Source organism: Littorina saxatilis, linkage group LG4, assembly GCF_037325665.1.
Source record: "Littorina saxatilis isolate snail1 linkage group LG4, US_GU_Lsax_2.0, whole genome shotgun sequence".
In the NCBI taxonomy this organism is placed as follows: Eukaryota; Metazoa; Mollusca; class Gastropoda; order Littorinimorpha; family Littorinidae; genus Littorina; species Littorina saxatilis.
The window spans coordinates 6068476-6090975 of NC_090248.1; the positions used below are offsets into that span (position 1 = coordinate 6068476).

General features: G+C 40.6%; 3 protein-coding genes across 3 annotated transcripts in view; 1 reads left to right on the forward strand and 2 right to left on the reverse strand.

The window, feature by feature from the left end:
* The window catches only part of LOC138963988 (cell death abnormality protein 1-like), a 9473-nt gene extending 906 nt beyond the window's left edge, over positions 1-8567 (forward strand). The window contains exons 2-11 of the mRNA XM_070335850.1: positions 1363-1497; positions 1636-1770; positions 2003-2137; positions 2601-2735; positions 2873-3007; positions 4465-4599; positions 5397-5531; positions 6046-6139; positions 6603-6649; positions 6893-8567. Coding sequence (XP_070191951.1) covers positions 1363-1497; positions 1636-1770; positions 2003-2137; positions 2601-2735; positions 2873-3007; positions 4465-4599; positions 5397-5531; positions 6046-6139; positions 6603-6649; positions 6893-7119 — 1313 coding nt within the window. The 3' untranslated portion in view covers positions 7120-8567. The remainder of the gene's footprint in view (positions 1-1362; positions 1498-1635; positions 1771-2002; positions 2138-2600; positions 2736-2872; positions 3008-4464; positions 4600-5396; positions 5532-6045; positions 6140-6602; positions 6650-6892) is intronic.
* Positions 8568-10309: 1742 nt separating this feature from the next.
* On the reverse strand, positions 10310-19039 carry LOC138963819 (receptor-type tyrosine-protein phosphatase epsilon-like). Its single transcript, XM_070335674.1, has 8 exons — positions 18968-19039; positions 18126-18225; positions 17468-17541; positions 16978-17109; positions 15481-15609; positions 14754-14899; positions 12911-13046; positions 10310-12482 (listed from the first exon to the last, which is right to left on the reverse strand). Exons 1-8 carry the CDS (start codon positions 19034-19036, stop codon positions 12411-12413), a joined length of 858 nt encoding a protein of 285 aa, XP_070191775.1. The 5' UTR covers positions 19037-19039; the 3' UTR covers positions 10310-12410.
* A 309-nt stretch (positions 19040-19348) lies between these two features.
* The window catches only part of LOC138964004 (receptor-type tyrosine-protein phosphatase mu-like), an 11837-nt gene continuing 8685 nt past the window's right edge, over positions 19349-22500 (reverse strand). The window contains exons 12-15 of the mRNA XM_070335877.1: positions 21357-21491; positions 20270-20398; positions 19810-19961; positions 19349-19526 (exon numbers count right to left, since the gene is read on the reverse strand). Coding sequence (XP_070191978.1) covers positions 19349-19526; positions 19810-19961; positions 20270-20398; positions 21357-21491 — 594 coding nt within the window. The remainder of the gene's footprint in view (positions 19527-19809; positions 19962-20269; positions 20399-21356; positions 21492-22500) is intronic.

A 22500-nucleotide genomic window follows, 5' to 3' on the forward strand; every position in this document is an offset into this window, starting at 1 on the left:
CAGTTCATCATCACAGTGTAGATATACACGTAAGTTGTAAGGATTTGCATCCCTTTCGACCCAAGGTTTCAGACATACTGAATTGTTACACTATTACCTCAAACAACTTACCACTTAACCACGTGTTGGTCTACATTTTACCCAGATAAAGGGAGAGATAGTAAGAAAAAAAGGCGCAACCTCCCAACCTCCCAATGAAGTACTGTGGATGTTGTGATATCTTGCCGCGCCCAGGTCGCAGCTACAAGTAATGTCGATCAACTTTTCAGTTGTTGCTGCGATCTTGCCACGATCCCCCAAGCAAAAACAACAGTTCCTGAGATGTTGCTGCGACCAGATATATATGATTTTCCCATGACCTGCCTCTTAGTCTCTGTTAGCACAGGAGGTGAAAACGCTGCGTAATCTATGGTAACCAAATGGATAATCTATGGTTACCGAAGCATTTTCCCAGTATGGTTGCAAGAATAATATATATTCATCAGCAAACAAGATTAGTCGCCTTTCTGAAAAGTGTTTATTAGAAACATCGTCATTGGTGGGGTTTTTTTTTAAATAGAAGGGACAAAATGCCCTTCAAACGATGCATGTACACTTGCTCAACTAAGACAACAATGTAACATTATGTTTTACCAAGCAATAACAAAATAAAACTCAAAATCAGTTGTTTTTGAGGAAAATTAAAAACAAAAATCAAGGGGGAAAAACTCTGTTTGTCGAAGTCCCTCGCGAACGTTTACAGTCATGTATTCGGCTCATTGCAAGTCACTCTAAGACAATCTCGTGAGTTTAAGTACTGTTGATAAGTTTCGGGATTTCTTAACTATCCAAACTGTGCCGTTGAAGCACTACAATTATACGTAGCGGTTAATAATTAATCTTAGAGCGTCTCCCGTACCCGTCGCGATATAACCTTCGTGGTTGAAAACGACGTAAAACACCAAATAAAGAAAGAAAGTATCCCGTACATAGCCTGGGGTCAAAGGTCACTGTGTAGTGTTCAATTACTATTACACAGAGGTCTGAACATGGGGCAAACCTGGGGCGAAACATGACAATATAATAATGGAGCGAAAAGGAAATGGGGCGAAAAGGATTGACACCTTTTAAATAAGCGGCATGTAAAAGAGGCAGAGCTTTGGTAGTAGGGATAAGTCTCTGTGTGATTTGTATGTGTAATGTTAGTGAACACTTTTTTTTAAAGAAATGTATGTATTTGTGTTTCAAAAGTATAAGCATTAGGGCCCTAAACACCAAGAACAGTTCACAAATGTCATACCTTGATGATAGATGTATGCATCTTGACATTTACAGAATGTTTTCCCCTCAGCAATTCACAATAACTAGATGACTTCTTTTCAGATTGCAGCCCAGGTAAATACGGCAGTCTGTGCACGTCATCCTGCCGCAGTACCACCTGTAGAAACAACCAGTGTGACAGATCTTCAGGGCTGTGTACCGAGTGTCCAGACAACTTTGTTGGAAACACATGTTCAGGTACGAGACCATGTCGAACTTGCAATATTACAAACACGAATAGTTCACTATATCATAATTTGATGATGGACGCGTGTATTTTAAATCAACACATTTGTATTCCCAATTATTCAAAATATGTGTATGTCTTCACTTCAGATTGCAGCCCAGGTAAATACGGCAGTCTGTGCACGTCATCCTGCCGCAGTACCACCTGTAGAAACAACCAGTGTGACAGATCTTCAGGATATTGTTCAGCGTGCACAGACAACTTTGTTGGTAACACCTGTACAGGTACGAGACCAATCCGCACTTGCAAAGCTGCAAAATTATAGCACTGAGTGCTACAAACGTTCTTCTCGATGCCATGTAAGACGGCGTGCCACGGACCCCCCCCCCCCCCCCCTCCCATCACCCCGTAGCCAATGTTTGATAAACTAACGTTATAACTATCAGCTTTACTTTGATAGCCTTGCATTCTCTCTTTTCTTACACAAATCAACAGTGCCTGTTCTTTTGTCTTCAGATTGCAGACCAGGAAAGTACGGCCCCCAGTGCGCGTCATCGTGTCTCAGTGTCAACTGTAGAAACAACCAGTGTCACAGATCCACAGGGCGTTGTCTGGCTTGTACTGACAACTTCACTGGTACCAGTTGTTTGGGTAAGAGATAAACCAAATTGCAAATGTACAGAAACAAGTATTTATTTAATTAAAAAACATTATTTGGGGTGTGGGTAGGGAAGGGGGTAGGGGTGGCTGCCAAACACGTCATAATGATATGAATACATGGGACATGATGAACGCATACACTTTTAAATCGATAAATTGGTTTTCCAAATAATGGCCAATAACTGCGAAAACCATCGATACTGTTCTAATGAAATAAGACTCAGAACTGTTATAGTTGGTATGAGTCTATGCGCGATTTATATGTACATGTTGGTCCCAAAACAATGAAATGTTTGTTAGGGTTTTTTTCTCAAATGTTTAAGCATGTAGACATAATTATGCCCAAACCCCACGAACAGTTCACTATATCATAATTTGATGATGGACGCGTGTATTTTAAATCAACACATTTGTATTCCCAATTATTCAAAATAATTGTATGTCTTCACTTCAGATTGCAGTCCAGGAAAGTACGGCCCCCAGTGCACGTCATCGTGTCGCAGTGTCAACTGTAGAAACAACCAGTGTGACAGATCCTCAGGTTACTGTGCAGCGTGCACAGACAACTTTGTTGGTAACACCTGTACAGGTACGAGACCATGTCGAACTTGCAATACTACAAACACGAATAGTTCACTATATCATAACTTGATGATGGACGCGTGTATTTTAAATCAACACATTTTTATTCCCAATTATTCAAAATATTGTATGTCTTCACTTCAGATTGCAGTCCAGGAAAGTACGGCCCCCAGTGCACGTCATCGTGTCTCAGTGCCAACTGTAGAAACAACCAGTGTGACAGGTCCACAGGATATTGTTCAGCGTGCACAGACAACTTTGTTGGAAACACCTGTATAGGTACGAGACCAATCCGCACTTGCAAAGCTGCAAAATTATAGCACTGAGTGCTACAAACGTTCTTCTCGATTCCATGTAAGACGGGGTGCCACGGACCCCCCCCCCCCCTCCCATCACCCCACCAACCACTACCCCCACCCCCATGATAGAAGGTATGGACTCTTGCCAGGCTGTATTTGACGGTGCCGTGTGTCTTGTCTGAGCTTTAGTCGTCTAAACAACTCATGCCGCTGCACACGGTTCACATATAGATTCGTTGAGGCAAACTCGACGAAATCCGGATATAATTATGTCGGGTTTGAATGGGTTTTGAAAGAGTTAATGGGCGGGGATGTAGCTCAGTCGGTAGCGCGCTGGATTTGTATCCAGTTGGCCGCTGTCAGCGCGAGTTCGTCCCCACGTTCGGCGAGAGATTTATTTCTCAGAGTCAACTTTGTGTGCAGACTCTCCTCGGTGTCCGAACACCCCCGTGTGTACACGCAAGCACAAGACCAAGTGCGCACGAAAAAGATCATGTAATCCATGTCAGAGTTCGGTGGGTTATAGAAACACGAAAATACCCAGCATGCTTCCTCCGAAAACGGCGTATGGCTGCCTTAATGGCGGGGTAAAAAAAGGTCATACACGTACAATTCCACTCGTGCAAAAATACGAGTGTACGCGGGATTTTCAGCCCATGAAACCAGAAGAAGAAGAAGAAGAAAGAGTTAATACGGTTGCTTAAAGCAAGACAAGAAATCTACAGGCACAAGTCACTGACGGATGGGGTGTGTGTGTATGAGACGGGTGGTGGTGGTGGTGTCTAAAACAAGTGGATAAGGATCACATGTATATTGTTTGTCCCACTAAAAGCAAGGATATTCTCGTTTTCACAACCCAGGGCCGGACTAGGCTAAGAGGAGGGGGGGGGGGGGGGGTTGCCATGGGTAGGTCATATTCTGAGATAGCAAAATGGTCGCTCCTTGCATGAAACGGCATAAAATAAACAATAATAAAAAATGTTTTAAATAAGTTAGGTACATGTTTAGGCTGGGGAGGGGGGGGGGGGGGGGTTGCCCAACCCCCATAACCCCCCCGGTAGTCCGGCCCTGCAACCCATACAAACTCGACAGAGTTATTTCCGAATATCGTCTATTCCAGTTGCTTGATGACTTTCCTTAAAGTCATTCAGGCATGCAATCTATCTATAAAATGTCACGAGCCTTTGGTTAAGTACATTTGTAAAGGGTTCTATCTTGCAATATAACAAACCATTGCAGGTGAAGTGTTCAATGGGTAAACATAACTTCACATCATGTTTTTGTCGTGTATAGTAGTTGCTTTGACAAGAGACACAAACAGTCATGTTGAAGATTAAACAGAAACATGAAAAAATAAACAAACTAACAACAGAAAACAGTTATTTACAGTCTTCATGAAAATAATTGTAAAGCCGCCGAACTTTCTCTTCTTTGCAGGATGTGTGCCAGGGAAATTCGGTAGTGACTGCAGTTCGTCGTGTCTGAGTTCCAACTGTCTGAACAACGAGTGCAACGCTACAACCAGGCTGTGTGATGCCTGTCCTGACTACTTTGAGGGAGATCTCTGCAATGGTAAGTCATTGTGGGTGTGATAACAGTTTTATTGAAAGACCCTTTCGCTTTGTAAAAGTGCGTGTGTGTATGTGTGTGTGTGTGTGTGGGGGGGGGCTTTTGTGTGTGTGTGTGTGTGTGTGTGTGTGTGTGTGTTTTGTGTGTGTGTGCTTGTGTGTGTGTGTGTGTGTGTGTGTGTGTGTGTGTGTGTGTGTGTGTGTGTGTGTGTGTATGTGTGTATGTGTGTGTGTTATTGTTTTTATCGTCTTGTCGGCAGTTATTGCTACCTGAGGGGGTGTTTGTTCTTAATATGCAATAGTCAGGCCGCAATTTTCTCCCCCCTTTCCTAACCTAGGTGGTGGGTTCAAGTGCTAGTCTTTCGGATGAGACGAAAAACCGAGGTCCCTTCGTGTACACTACATTGGGATGTGCACGTTAAAGATCCCACGATTGACAAAAGGGTCTTTCCTGGCAAAATTGTATAGGCATAGATAAAAATGTCCATCAAATACCCGTGGGACTTGGAATAAAGTAAAAAAAATTCCATCTCACACGGCATTAAGTCTCAGGAAACATGAATACACGCATGCAGGAAAAAAAATATGGGTAGCGCCGTATGTATGGCAGCTCGCTTTCCCCGGGGAGAAAGCAGCCCGAATTTCCATGAGGGTAACCTCACTGGACTGTAAATCTTATGTTCGTCATTTGTGTTAGAAATCTAGGAATTATTTAAACATGTTACTTGTACACTTTTGCTTTTCCATTCACACTTATACATTTCCTTTTGATCTTTCTTGTCCCCCGCCCTCTTTGCTTAGACTGTCTTGTGGGTAGTTACAGCAGTGACTGCAGTTCGCGTTGTCTCAGCTCTACCTGCGCCAACAACCAGTGTAACAGAACCACAGGACTGTGTCATATTTGCCTGGGTAATCTTGACGGAGGACTCTGCTCAGGTAGGAATTATTGCAATACATGTTATACTATAAATTCGTACAAATATCGATTACTCGCAAAAATGAAAATAATGTAACAAAGATAACTTCGAAAGTTGGTAGGAGGTCTGGTTTATTGCTCCGAGGATGGACTGCTAAATTCGTTTAGAAGGTATGCCTTTTTTATCTTCTTGTATACAATTGCTTTTTCTTCTTCAGACTTTTGTGTATACCGTTCACTTTTACTACACCTCTCATTTCGAAGGTGTCTATCACGTAAGTCACGTGACAGCTTGTCTCTTGAGAAGGGTCCCCCCCAAAGATTTTTTTAAAAAAGACAGAAAATGTATTGTGCGTTTCTGCTTAGCTTTCTTCTGTGTGTGTGTGCTTGCCTGCGTCATGCATAAGGCCATGGATTACTGATCTACACATTGAATGTACAGCATGGGTATTACGTATTCAAGAAAATTAATATATATGTCTTTCATACTTGCTCTTTTATTTTCTCTTTTATTCAATCTGTGATTTTATTCAGCTCTGCCATCTTCCTATGATTGGACATTGACGATTGCTGGTGCTGCTGCCGGCGTTGGAATGCTGGTGATCATATGCGTCATAGCTTGCATCTGGTAAACAAACAAACACATAGACATACACGCACAGGCATAGACAAAAACATACATAAACAGACGGACACACACGAGCAGACAAACAAATAGAAGACACGCACACATACATGCATAGAAAAAAGCCACAAATACAGAAACAGGCAGACACACACAAATATGCAGAGAAAAAAGAAAGTACGTGCACATATACATACGTAGAAGGGCACACACACAGGTCATCTCACATATATATATTAGATAAATGAGTGTGTGTGTGTGTGTGTGTGTGTATGTGTGTGTGTGTGTGAGTGTGTGTGTGTGTGTGAGTGTGAATGTGTGTGTGTGTGTGTGTGTGTGTGTGTCTTTGTTTGACATGTTTATTTCTCTCAGTATTCATCACCCCGACCCAACACCACAACTCACAGCACAGACACATGTATGATCTGCCTAGATATTAAAATGGCCTCCCAATTTTTTTTAACAGCTGCCTGCGCAGATCGCGAGCGAAATGGGAGGAAACTGAAGCAACAGGTGAGTTTATCTAAATACACAACAAAGTAAAACTGAAACAAAAGTGTAAATCTACTATATAAAAGTTAATTGCTTCACAAATATGTGATAGTGTGTATGCGCGTGTGTTTGTTTGTACTTGTATTTGTGTGTGTTTGTGTGAGTGTGTGCGCGTGTGTGTGCACCACCAACACCACCCTCAAACAATATCAACAACAAAACATCCCCCTCCAATTCTCATGTGTTTTACTTTACCTCATTCAGCTCCACCCATCCTGCTCAGCGAAATGGAACCGGCCCCTGAACTGAGATCTCCACCATCCCGGGCAGCGGAAGGCGCTGGGGCTGAGGCAGACGACCCGGATAGTGTGTATGAGAAAATCCGCATCAGTTGCATTGGAGCGGAAAACAACACCTACTCTGAATTCCCGCCTCAACGTGCCGAGGCCACTGAGCCTGAGAGTCTGTATGTCAACGTCGGGTTTTCGTAAGGAGGTAGAAGAAAACACCTATCCACTCCAAGGCAAATCATAAAGAAAGACAAGCAAACAAAAAAGTCAAATAACAAACAAGAATGAGAACACAGAATATAGGAGAGAGACAAAACGTTACGTTGTAGAGAAATGCCACAACATAAACACCCTTGGAGTGAACGTTCACGAAATAAGGTGAGTGGGGGGAAAATCCATGACCATACGAATGTACCTTCAACTTCAATTGGCAACCTATCATTAAAGAAAATGAATTACAGAACCATATTTTAATGTTGATATTCCTAGCAACGTACTCTTTTACACATGAAGAAAAATAAACAAACATAAACTAATTTGACAAGGGTAAAAACAAATTAGGGCAGATCGAGATTTGAACTGGACTCAATGGCTTGTCAGGCAAACGCCGTAACTGTTCGGCCACGGTAACAGCTCATGAAGAAGCGACACTGACATGGTGCAAAGAAGACGCTAGCACGCTTTCGCCACAAAGCCGGTATGATCGAGCATCGGTTGAAATCGTTTGTGAGCAATATATGTTATTTGTACTCAATGCTGTCTACTGTGTGAGGGACATAATACCTTTTTCTATGTCTAAACTACAAAATCGCTTCCACAGAGGTGAGACATTTTCACCCTGACTAACAGTAATTGTAATAAACACATGTAGTTCACTGTGCATCGTATCAAACGCACACATTTTGTCACTAAATACGACCTCCAAAACAATTTTTTGACCATAATTATTCAGCATTGAAAACCAAACGTTGCGACTATGTCCGGCCCTCATGCAGACAAAAAGCAAAACAAACAAACAAACAAACAAACAAACATGAATTAAAAAGATGCAAGTCAAACAAGAAACGGCAGGGGCTTGTATGCAGAGGATCCATATGAAACCGGTTTTTAGTGACACTGCATTTAGAAAATATATAAAGACATTTTTGTCGGTCACGGAGCATCTGCATGCTTTTTCCCCTGAGTCTCTGTGAAAATAGACTTTTGAACTTTCAAATTTTAATTAGTATCCTATCCTTGAGGTCAGCCCAGATCCGGGTGAAGTTTATTAAAAAAAAATAGCCAAACCGATGTAACAATGGTTGCATTGTATTCCTTTTGATGTCCTGAATCCAAATATATGTATAGTTATGTCATGTTTTAATTCATGTTTGTTTGTTTGTTTGTTTGTTTGTTTTGCTTTTTGTCTGCATGAGGGCCGGAAAAAGGTATTATCTCAAATGAGAAATTAATGATTAATGAGTTACCTTGAGTTTGTGTTTGAGTTATCCGATTCTCCGTTGTTCTGTACTTCATACATTTACCATTTGCTCAAGCGTGTGTTGAATGTTGTTGTACAGACGGACAACGTTTAACAATGTATATAATGATGGCAATACGAGCGCTGTGTAAAACAATCCATGCTTATACTTAAAAAAAAAATTTAAAATGTTTTTTTTTTTTAAATCCATGCTTATACTTTAACAGATTGCAGCATTCAATTGGAAAATTAGCAGTTGTGTTTCAAACATTTTCTTTGACGTATTTTTTTTCTCCATTGTCTCTAAGACCTTATAAGGTTGAAAGTTAAACACAGCACTTGAGTTTTTTTTATGTTTGCAGTCTTTTATTGCTTGTTATTTGTTTTGTTCTTTAAAGTAGTGATCCAGAAGGAATCATAAAATATCTTTGCTACTAATGTGTACTGTACACCATTAGTTTTTGCTTCTGTAACGGAGGATGTTTAATTGGACCGTAAATGTTCTTGGTTCACTTGTATTAATGTTTACACTAGCTGTTTTAATTAACACACACACCATGACCGTGGCTCTAGATGTTCAAGTTTTGCTCTATATAACTACACAATAATATATTTGAACATATATTCATACATAAATAATCATTTAATTCAGAAATTCCGAATTTCGGGATGGGAGTTTCGATCGATCCAGCTCGGCCTGTAATGGCTGCTGTAAACAGGATAATAAGGGTGACACAAGTTTATGCTTCATTGCATGTTCATTACCTTGTACATCAATGATAGCTATACTGAAATTGATAGTCACACACACACACACGCACGCACGCACGCATGCACACACATATATACACACACACACACGCACGCACGCACGCACGCACGCACGCACGCACGCACGCTAATACTAGTTGTTAAAAAAATAACTGTTGTAAAAAGGATAACAATAAGGAAGACACGAATTGGTCATTGACGGGTCAATTAGTTGGCATAGCAAAACTTTGTAAAAATGCCCTTCTTTCACTCGTGCATAATTATACTAGCTTCGTTTTGCTTTCAATTCTTTAATTTATGCTTCATTGTTCATTACCTTGTACATTAATGATATCTATACTGAAATATTGATAGTCACACACACAAACCCAAACACGCACGCACGCACGCATGCACACACACACACATACATACACAAACACGCACGCACGCATGCTAATACCAGTTGTAAAAAGGATAGCAATAAGGAAGACACAAATAAGTCATTGACAGACAATTAGTTGGCATAGCAAAACTTTGTAAAATGCTCGTCAAAGTCCCTTCTTTCCCTCGGGTATAATGATATTGGCTTCTTTATTCATGAGCATATATTTAAACCTTATCGCTTTCAATTTTTTAATTTATGCTTCATTTTTCATTACCTTGCTCATTGATAGCTATACTATGCAGCTGTCATTGCTAGACTCACACCCACACACACATACTCACCTTCACACACACACACACACACGCATTCACACACACATGCACGCCCTCACACACACACATATCTACACACACACACACTCACCTTCACACACACACACACGCATTCACACACACACATGCGCGCCCTCACACACATACACACACATATCTACACACACACACACTCACCTTCACACACACACACGCATTCACACACACATGCACGCCCACATACACACATACACACACACGCATTCACACACACATGCACGCCCACATGCACACACATACACACACACATATCTACACACACACACACACTCACCTTCACACACACACACACACAAACACGAATATACACAAAAGAATATGGCACACGAAAATAATACAGTTTACTTCAAATTTAACATACAGAAAGACATGTTAAGATTAACTTAAGAACTTTCCATTCAATGATACATTTTAAACATCAAATTGTGTACAGTGCTGTTTAACCTTAAAATTAGCAAAATTATTACAAGGTAAACTAGTAAATCCTGAAAATACACCCTGAAAAGGACAAAATGCATATTCAATACTTTTCGAACTTAAATACTATTTGGTGTAATGTAAACAGTACTTATACACTTTCAGAATAAGACATATTCAAATCATAAACACATTTCAACGAGTGCCTCATATAAAACAATACCATGTTAAATTTGTTTCTTTAATTCGATTTTGCAATTCCATTGTTTCCTGTAAAGTGCTTAATAAAATGATATATGTTTCTAAGTCATTTTCAAAGAAGTGATTTTGTATGCACGCGCGCGTGCGTGTGTGTGTGTGTATGTGTGAAAGTGTGTGTGTGTGTGTGTGTGTGTGTGTGTGTGTGTGTGTGTGTTTGTTATTTTTGTGACTTTCAAATCACTACAACACTACAAATCAGAAAGACCCGAAAAAAGGCATGCTCAGATATTCATACAAAAAACTGACACGTTTTTATGATACAGGTCCGAATTCCTTAACCCGTAGGTAAAAGTATTCAACAATACGTAAAATAAAACAGAAACCCATGTTGAGTTAACATACATGATTTACACACATGCGTCTAACTTCAAACATAACTCAAGCATGGTTCAAGCATAGATCAAACAACATTAATTTAAGTTAAGATTTTAAAGGAACAGAAACGTGGTTTTCTTTTACAATCCATTCAGCAGCAAAGACAACATGCAATGTACGTGTCTCATGCTTAAAATGCAAGTGTAACAACACTTCCGACAAAACAAACAACAACAAAATATGCCAAGAATTAATTAAATTCCCCTTTGAAATGTGTACTTCAGCAATAAGCGGTAAATTTCAAACTTAACCTACTCAGGATAAAAACACAACAAGCAAACAGCCAAACTTACTAAACAAACAAACAAAAAGAAACAAACAAAGAAACAAAAGAGGGCAGTCTTAACAAAATGTTTACACACATGATTTTCAAAAATAATGTTCAGGGTTAATCGTGAATCTTTTTTTGTTAAATGCTTACGCACATCTTTGCGATTTATATAAATGTGATTAACATTCTTCATATTTCTGCTAGTATTTTGTATACCAAAAAGGACATATGTGACATTCAGCTTAACTCTTTCGCCAATGTTTACTAATATGTTCATTACAATATAATTATTTCCAAAACCTGAACACAGCTGGGCATTCAAAGACAAAATGTCCCAACACATCAATTGCATCCTTACAATATGTACAATTTGTATCAGCCTTCACTTTCATTTTACACAGTAACGTATTCGTCAGATACATGTTTTAGAAAAATGTTCCAATGCAGGACTGGTAATTCTTTTCATCAATTTCATCTCAAAACTTTCTCCAAAATCCTTCAGAACAGGTTGGGCTGTATTTTTTTATCTACGAGAACTTCTCGAATGTCTTCACCTAATCTCACTTTCTTTCCACAAAAGGTCGGAACGTCAGAGAATGAACAATTAACATCGCTTATATTTACAGTCCTTAAAGGGAGATGTACAGCAGTACGAACAACGTTATACTCAAGCAATCTATTCGCATTGTGGCCCGTTCTTTCACACACTTTTTCATATTGTGCGCAAGCGTCTTACATACTGACACTATACAATTCAGGAAATCGAACACGTTCAGATTCATGTTCAAAACATGATAGTACATTTTCAAAATAGCCTCATGATTGGGTTTTTTTACAAGCAGTTTCTAATTGTCATTTAAACTCACTCAGCAATTGACAACTCTGTCAAGTTTGTATGCGTTGAGCATGGAAGAATTCCTTTCCTTGTTTCCACATAAACACTGAGGCAAGTCAACATGTCGCATGCAGCGTGCCTAAATGTTTCAACTGAAAAGTTAGGACAAACAATGGAAAGCAACGCTTCCATAAGTATGAAAACCCGACAGAAATATTTCCAGAATCCGTCCATTGTCAGCAAAATTCAAATGAAAGGATAGACGAAAGATCACCGATGGTTAGATTAGTATCGTTTGTTTTATTTTGCACAGTTTTGTTTCCTTCTGTGGAGTCACAGCATAGGATACGCGTTCTACACATGTTTTACTCGTTTGCGTAGACATTCTGTGAATTTTTAAACGCTTGGGCCACTTCGTAACAGAATCGGTACTGCTCCTGGAACAAATAGAAACAAACGAAGATTCCATGAAAAAGCTTCGCGGGTGTGAACAAATACAAAATGTATGTCATGTCTAGACTGCAAGAGTAACTGGTACAAAGTACTGTCGCCAGTTTCTTGTATGTTTGCTTGGTAATACTTGTTGACCTGTTGTGTTTTCTTCTTATCTATGTTGTTGTTCAACAGCTACTTGATCTAAGGTGAATCAACCCTGCCTCTGCATGCAATTGTTTTAAAAATTATTTATTGTAATAACCCCGCCCACACACACACACACACACACACACACATATATATATACACACACCCACACACACATACACACACACGCGCGCGCACGCACACACGCACGCACACACACACACACACACACACACACACACACACACACACACACACACACACACACTGTTCATCAACTGACCACAGAGGTGAGGGCCTCAGGTCTGACAGTGTGCAGCTGTCTAACGGCCATGTACACGTCAAGCTCTGCGTCACACGTCATTCGGCTGATGACGTCCCACAGTGCACACACCACGCCGCTCTGTGACGCTCCGTCACTGCAGAAATATTCAACAACCTTGCTCTTATAATTACTCGTGTAATAATGTCTTTATTCAAACACCCAAAACAAAGAAGAAGGGAAAAAAACTCATATTTTAGAGAAAAAAACAAGCAACAACCAAGGACAGAAAAAAAAGATCACAGAGAAGTTCCATTTTTTGTTCCAGTGTACTCTCACGCCGCCCCGTCCCATCTTGAACACACGGCCAGTACCGTGTAACTGGCCTTGATACGGAACGATCCAAGGGGGGCAATCTCAGTCATCTGAAAGAGGGAAATCCAAACGCAATCCGCTTTGTTCGATTTTATGGGCTTGGACGATAGAGAAAAAATACGAAAAGCAAAAGCTGGAGTCCAGTCTGGACGAAACTGCTATCAAGAACGCAGAATTGATTTTTTCTGAGTTTCTTTTTGGCCGTAAGCGCCGTGTCGAGCTAAAACTGAAGTTGCGGCACAATTTCGCTTCTCGCTCATCTGATGCTTGTTGACATGCATCAACGAAGGGGCCTCACTCTGGAAGAGTTTCCTGCTCCGATAAACATGGCGCTTACGGCACACAAAAAAACTCAGAAAAAAATTAATTCTGCGTTCTTGATAGCAGTTTCGTCCAGACTGGACTCCAGCTTTTGCTTTTCTTATTTTTCTCTATCGTCCAAGCCCATAAAATCGAACAAAGCGGATTGCGTTTGGATTTCCCTCTTTCAGATGACTGAGATTGCCCCCCTTGGATCGTTCCGTATCAAGGCCAGTTACACGGTACTGGCCGTGTGTTCAAGATGCGCCCCGTCCCTGCATTCGCTGCTCCATCCACATCTGAATTACGTTCCGCTGCCAGACCTGTCGATTTTACAGACGCTCCAGGGAGGGAAGTCGGGTCGCTGCGGTAGGCTACCCTCGGAAGTTGACACTGCACTTCTGCTGAGTCACCTCGGCGGTGTTCAGTAGTGGGTCTAACGGACTCAACCCACTACCAACAATGCCCCCTACTAACGACATTGACTGCTAAGTCGCGGAGCCAGACTGAGTGAGCGTCCCCTCCAGAAAGCAAACCGCCACTACGTCCCTCCGTCGACCCCCCAGAACGTCACACGTTGAAGACTGACAGCAGAAGTACTATTCAGGGAAGGAAGGAACAGGAACACTGAGACCAAGGTCACCATGAGAGCTCCGGGCATGAAGGGCCACAAGAGCAAGGACATTTTTTATAATTTTGGATGATTAATAAAATGAGGATGATTATAATGATGATGCTATGGATTTCCAATTTGGTTTGAGACTACGTGACAGAGCAGCACTCTACGCTTACTGTCATAATATATCCTGGTGTTAACCGGGCCCGAGAACTGCCGCACCTGCGGTGTTGGTCAGGTAAACCTGAGCACCCTCAAAGTCGCATTCGTTAAGTGAATGACACTCGGCTGTGTGATTCCAGCCTTCCCATAGGAACCATAGCACTTCCACTCTGGGAAGGAGCCGACCGTAGCCCGAAAAACCCACATGACCCTGACGGGATTCGAACCCACGACCTCCCGGCCCGCAGCCCGATTCGCTAACCACTGCGCTACGGGGGCCGGTAGAAGTTCTAATTTTACGCCCTTACTGAAAAGCCATTAGGGGCATGTTCCCGGGGGTGACCCCGACTTTAGATGAAATACACGGACCGAAAAGAGATAATTAAAACAGGAACACGTCAAGGAACTCACATGCACTGCACGATGACAGGCTTGCCTCCCCTGTCGTGGTGGGACGTGTGCAGAGAGGTCAGAAGGTGAAGCAGGTCCGCCATGTTGTCTGCCACCTGTCCTGTCCACCCCGCGTAATGCAGCACTCTCACTTCTCTGCTCTCGGTCTGTGCAATGCGTTGACATAAACCATCAACATTATTTGACATGAACTTTAATAAAGTTGCAACACTATCAGCTCGCAATTACCCTGAAACAATTTTGCGCGATCGATACTGAAATGCAATGTAGCGCGTGTTTTTCTCATAACTTTCAGGTGCAGACGATCTAAGATGGGCAGACCACCCGAAAAATCTTGACTCAGCTCCTATAACTGTTGAAAAAGCAAAGATGAAGGACAGTTTCAGTTATAACCTGAGGACTTCATGAACGCTGAAAGGCATAATTTATATGTTCATAACTATTTATTCAATATTGGTAAAGGAAAAGGCATTCTCAGTCATAACCAACTCAGTGTCAACACATTGAATAACAACTCCGGGGTGTTGTTCTTTTGTCATGTCCCGTCAAACTATTTGGCTATTCCTTAGCGATTGAAGTTAAAAACTCCGAAGGGAGGGGACCACAGAATATATACATGTACAAAATGCCAAATGCATGAACTTAAGTAGTCCCAGTTTGACGTAGCTGAATCTTAGCAAAAATATCTTCATACGGACATTTTGAGGAAATACTACTGAGTACTTACGTCAGTTTCCATATAGAGCATGTAACTAAAGAGAGCGTCTCCCACTTTAGCCGCAGACTTGAAACTGATAGTGTAGGGCCCAGCGTGTATCTTGCGCTCTGCCTCCTTGGGCCAGTAGCAACACACGTTCTGTCAATTTAAAGCAAACAAATACAAATATTTACCAACTTCATTAAACACAAGAATTGTTATGTCATTGACAAACATTAAAGGCACAGTGCAGCTCACAGCCTTCGTTTTGCGTTTTTGTTGCAGCTGAGTGCATTTACAGTTGAAAAATTCTCCTATGGTAGTAAATCAAACCCAAAACTACCCAACGACGACATCTGTGAAGCTCGACAGTTTCTTGTTCACGCGAGTGCATAAATTAACCTAGTTAGTACGTGGTGTTTGGTCGGAGTTCGATTGAACTGAGTGATTCCGGCCTCCATTTTGTTTTACACAAACTCATGATGACGTCTGACATAGTTTGCTAGTGACGTGTCTTTTTGTGCATGATGTGGTGATCTACCTGATCTAAATTTAGATCCAAAAATAGGTCAAGACCAGCCGGGTCCGAGTACGAAATTAATTCGTTAAAAAATCGCAGTTCTTGACTCTTTGGGTGCAACTCAATGAAACTTGGTAGTTCTTCTAACGGATAGCTGCCTGAGGTATGACTAAAAGCCCCAGGGGCTCCGTGCACCTGGATTTGACAAGTTCAGTACCTTTAACTAGTCCATATTCCAAATAACAACATTACAACAGGAACCTATCAAAACTAAGAATTTAAATGTTATTGTTTAACTCATTCGAGTAGTGCCGGTGAAATATCGGCGGCACTTTATACCCCCCGTTGAAGACATGCCGCCGATATATCGGTGGCAAGGTTTGTTATTTTTTTTCCTTGTTGGGAGCGACAAGGATTGCAGGGACGCAACTGGCAACTAAAAACACGTTAATTTTTGAAGGAGTTGCTTCCCTTCAACTACTATTAGCGTTGGCTTGTCGCCTTTAGCACTGACTTTTCTGTGCGGACTGCGACGTAGTCAATTCGCTCAAAACTTTCGTTTTACCCCCTTTTGGATACCATATTGGATTAAGCGTCACACACTTGGATCTACAGCCTCAATTATAAGGTTAGGGTTTTCATAAAGATCACATGTAATTCTTTCTGATACATTTTGTTTTATATTGTTATGTTGTGTGGCATTGATAATGTGAGAACACTGAAAATAAAGCGCGCATTTTACGGTTTACATTAATCTATCCTTTAAAATAGACTAGAAGATTTAGTGTTAATGTGTGAACACTGTGAAATTAAAGCGCACACTTTATGGTTTACTAGCTTAGTTCTTTGGCTATTTGTTTTACCTTTAAAGGTACACAATCAGCTTCGGTTATACCAAACCGGCACAGCGCAATATGTTGTCTCGGTAGTAAAGAAACCTCCAAGAGAACTCCTGGTGATTCAGGCCAGACATAGATTTCCTGTTAATGAAAGACTTTACAAATTACCTTCTTTCCACCCACGTCACCGATGCTGACGATGGTGCTGACGTCACATCCGTCCACCAGTCTCCACATGTCAACCAGGGTGTCCGGCAGCGGAAGTTGCGTCATGATGCTGCCTTGCTGCTGCAGGAAGGTCTGCACAGAGGAACACTCGATGAATATTGCTTTACACGAAGCTAAAACGAATATTTTAATTCAAATATTCTCGTATGTGAGACTTAATATTGAAACTGAAGTCATGTTTTTCACGTAGCTTCCACACCACTTCCAAGGACACAATCTCTTCATAAGGCGAATTACAATTCACATTTCGTTGGTTGGTTTTAGTCTTCAACAATGTGGATGCCTCTGCTATTCGAACAAATGCAAACCAACCGCGTGCTAAATTGAAGACACACAAATATTGACTGTTTCAAGCAACATGTAATAAGGCAAAGCAGAGTTTAAATAAACAAAAAAAAACAATCATTTTTAAATTGGAGAAAAACACTACCGTCATGTAGACAGCGTTGATGTACTGGTTCCTGCCCTTCACGTGCTTCGTGAGATACACCAGGTGCTTGTCGTCTGAAACATGCACAGAGCACACAGTTGTGTTCATGTTAATTTACATTACATAAAGCAGACATTGAAGAAACATTAAGAAAAGAAGAAGAAGAAAGAAGAAAGAACACCGAAGAAAGAAGAAGAAGAAGAAGAAGAAGAAGAAGAAGAAGAAGAAGAAGAAGAAGAAGAAGAAGAAGAAGAAGAAGAAGAAGAAGAAGAAGAAGAAGAAGAAGAAGAAGAAGAAGAAGAAGAAGAAGAAGAAGAGAAAACCTACTGCTACTTCTATTTACCACTACACGTCACAGGCAAAACTGTAATGTCCCCAGAGCAAGAATTTGACAGCTACAGCACTGCTATTTGCAATCATTGGCAGATATTTAATTTGACATAAAAAAACCATTTCATTCTGTAGAAATGAATTGTTTTCTTTCTAAAGTGTGGTGCCATACTTTACAACCAGAAACGTTTCCTGATTGTGTCTCTAGGATTTCATAACCCTTATCAGACATTTCACTAGTTTGCAAATGAGACGGATAAAACCACATTTGTTCGTCTTGAATGCTCCTGCTCTTTGTCTAGGGACACGTGGATGATTTCAGTCTTACTGGGTAAGGCATTGGGATTGCGGTTTTTGGCACGGTTTTCTTTCAGGTTGGCAGTGGTGTAGGTTGGGGTTGTCAGACAATCACGCATCTTGCACAGTGCCTGAAAAGCGAAATAAATCTAAGACATTGAAAAGTTGCATACATTTAGAAATGTACGTGTTCGCTATTCGCATTTTTCAACACAATTAAGTCACATTCACACAAGAATGCATGCGTACACATGCACATGATGCTTAGCAGTTTTTACTGTGAAACAAGGATACTTGCTAATTGAATAAAGCCATTTTCGTACAGTAATGTAAACTTTTGTCTGAACTGTTGATGACAAATGTAAGTGTCTCGTTCATTCTCAAATTAAAACGAGATGTCAGTGAAGGCGACACAAGTTAAACCTGGTCTTTAAATTTACAGAAAAATCAGCAAGAAAATTAAAAAAAAAATCATATATGCACATATTGTAAGTAATTAAGATTAGCCAGTGTGCAGATAATAAACTATATTTAAATTCACGACAATCATATGTTAAAACAACGATAAAGCAAATTAAGATTCTACTTGCACTGAAATCAAATCACGGGAAGGCATGCAACATTCTGCAACGAAAAAGAAAATAATGTTTTCCTAATACCTGATGGAATTGCCCTATGTTTGAAAAAAGACATTTATTCGAAATAGGCAAAACAATGAAGGCACGGCTACATGGATTTGTAACTTCAATTAAGTCCTTGATACTCTCGAATTTTCTGAATGCATGAAATACTTAAGCAAATATATGAACAACAAGATTAACACTAAACTTCTTGTTATCAAAACAGTACTATTCGTTGAATTGCATGGCCTACCTCAAATTCTCGGTCAACCCTGTGGCTAGGCGTGTGATGGGCGACTGTGTGTGGGAGGACGGTGTCCATGTCTGACATATGTATCCTGCTGTTTCCACTCATGTAGGCCTCCACCACTGCCTCGTGGAGAAACACGTACTGGTTCTGGACACAAAAGGATATTCTCTTTGTAAATGCAACAATGACCAGAGTTTTAGAAAACGTTATATTTATCAATGGTGCTTTAAAATGCAAACCTAATAAAATCCACAACTAATTGACTGCTGACGTTCCAAATCAAAGATTAAAAAAACAAACCCACAAAGGTTACATTTATGGAACGTTTAATTCAAGACAAAATAATACGTTCACAAAATTTAAAATGAACCTTTCTTGTTTTTTTTAGTTTTGCAAAACCAATGCATTGTTTGCGTTGTCCTTTACCTTGTTCTGCACCATGAGACAGCGGTCATCCCTCAGCCTGTCCACAGTGTTGTAGATGTTCACTTCTGCTTTCTGTTCTGCATGATCAATGATGATGTCAAGAGCGATGAAGGTTCCAGATCTGCCGACTCCAGCGCTGAAATATTAGATATATATCACCTCAAAAATTCAACATCCATAACACAAATATAACACAGAAAAACCAAACTGTAAAATATACCTTCCAAAAAAGCAGAAAACGCCAAAAGAAATTGCGCAAAAATGGGTTGTTTCCATGTTTTAATTTGCATTGTGTTCAGTATTCTATAATAGAACTCAAACTGAATGTGGCATTGAAAGATACTACTTAAATTCATGTCTAACTCTTCCCAAGACTTTGATTGCCAAGGTGATTGACACCTTAATGTAACTACACTAACCTGCAGTGCACAACAAGGGGCGGAGCTTGAGCTGTGCGTGGAGCACGTGACCTGACGTAACGCCAGAAATTGACAAGAGGCGTGGTGGCAGGCACCTCATGGTCCATCCAGCTCTGGTAGTGGTACTGCTTCACACGCCGCTTGTCTGAGCCCTGTAGGAAATGGATGAATGTGTAATATATTTAAGAAGTACCTGGGGTGGCCACTTTTGGGCCCGGAATCAGATTCTGCTGCAGAAATGGTTCATTAAACTACTCAAAAGCTAAAACTAAGTAATCTTAGTTGACCAAATGCTCGACTGTTTTGTGGTCGTCTTCTTTGTCTGCCTGTTTGTCTAGTTGCTGGCTGTCTGGTTGTCTGGTTGTTGGCTGTCTGGCTGTCTGGCTGTCTGGTTGTCTGGTTGCTGGCTGTCTGTTTCTCTCCCTCTCTAATTGTCTGTCGGTTTGTCTGTCACACTTACCTCACTCTTTTTGAGGTCAAAGGTCCTGACGACGAAGTGAGCTCTGGTCTCCTCCTCCACCCCCGTCACCTCCATGTGTCCAGTGGTCAGCCTGTCTCCCTGGGCCGGCCAGTACTCGTAGCACTTGGACTATGTGACAACATTAAGTTTACACATATTTCAAACAGATGAAGAGTATTGTAATTATGCCATTGTGGCCTGCACAAAACAACACAAAATGGTTGGACATCAACTATTAAAACATCTGTGAAATTCTTTCCTGAGCCAGTCAGTTTTCGTAGAAAGTTGATCGCCAAAACTACACAACACACATACATTGACAACTAGTTTACTATTATCATTTGTAAAAAAAACAAAAAACAATACCACTCGACACCACAAAGCAACAGGATACAAACGTGATGTGTAAAGAGAGATTATCTTTTATTACTATCAATACTTGATCAGCGAATTGTTCCCTGACCATGAAATAATCCCTGTGGTTAACGAGGTTAGCGCTGAAGTATAAGACACAGATCGCTCTGAATCCTGTTCAGAGTAGATTTCACAGCACACTGGCTTTTGGTGAACTTTTCAATCAATGTTAAACTGTTCTTAAACCTAATTGTGACCCTCCACCACGGAATGAGTCGCATGTCATCTCGCGCGATTTTGCGCTGGGCTTAATATAAGTCCGGGGGGACTGTGGTAACAGTGTGAGGGTCACCTTAGTCACAGGCTTATAACTCAAAAAGTTTTCGCTCTTTCCTAAAACGGTTTTCACCACTGGATAGAGCATAAAATACTCTTTAGGAACATGTAAAAATATGAAAATCATGCGACTCATTCCGTGGTGGAGGGTCACAGTATTGTACTTAGCTATCCTTCCCAAAGGGCAAAGGGCACTGCCTGTCTATATGCTAAAATGGTCAGTTGGAAGTGTCTTTTTGGTACTCTTCTTGCTTCTTTTCTTTGCGTTTATTGAACATGGCATTAACATGCTTGAGGCTCCTTACTGCAATACATCAAAAGTGATCCTACATGTTTAACAATTATTTACAAATATATCAATTTAGTAACAAACTACAATTTTGATTTGCTCACACACCTTCTTTCCCTCCTTGATGTTGGTGAGCATGACGATGTCAGTGACCCCCTCCTGCCATACCATCCGCCACAAGTCGTCCACTGTGTTGTCTCTGGGGCCCTGGGCGGCGATGTAAGCTTTCTCCATTTTATTTCTCTGAGGCAAAATAACAACTACATGTACAATGATTTGAGAGCAGAAAATAGATAATAACAAGTCGCGTAAGGCGAAAATACAACATTTAGTCAAGTAGCTGTCGAACTCACAGAATGAAACTGAAAGCAATGCCATTTTTCAGCAAGACCGTATACTCGTAGCATCGTCAGTCCACCGCTCATGGCAAAGGCAGTGAAATTGACAAGAAGAGCGGGGTAGTAGTTGCGCTAAGAAGGATAGCACGCTTTTCTGTACCTCTCTTTGTTTTAACTTTCTGAGCGTGTTTTTAATCCAAACATATCATATCTATATGTTTTTGGAATCAGGAACCGACAAGGAATAAGATGAAAATGTTTTTAAATTGATTTCGACAATTTAATTTTGATAATAATTTTTATATATTTAATTTTCAGAGCTTGTTTTTAATCCAAATATAACATATTTATATGTTTTTGGAATCAGAAAATGATGGAGAATAAGCTGAACGTAAATTTGGATCGTTTAATAAATTTTTATTTTTTTTTACAATTTTCAGATTTTTAATGACCAAAATCATTAATCAATTTTTAAGCCACCACGCTGAAATGCAATACCAAAGTCCGGGTTTTGTCGAAGATTACTTGACAAATATTTCAACCAATTTGGTTGAAAAATGAGGGCGTGACAGTGCCGCCTCAACTTTCACGAAAAGCCGGATATGACGTCATAAAAGACATTTATCAAAAAAATGAAAAAAACGTTCGGGGATTTCATACCCAGGAACTCTCATGTCAAATTTCATAAAGATCGGTCCAGTAGTTTACTCTGAGTCGCTCTACACACACACACACAGACAGACACACACACACACGCACGCACATACACCACGACCCTCGTCTCGATTCCCCCCTCTACGTTAAAACATTTAGTCAAAACTTGACTAAATGTAAAAAACCGCGGTTCGGGTGAAACAAAGTTTGCATAATGTTGAATCCAAATTGGCATCCTGTTTCTTCTAATTCTCAAACCA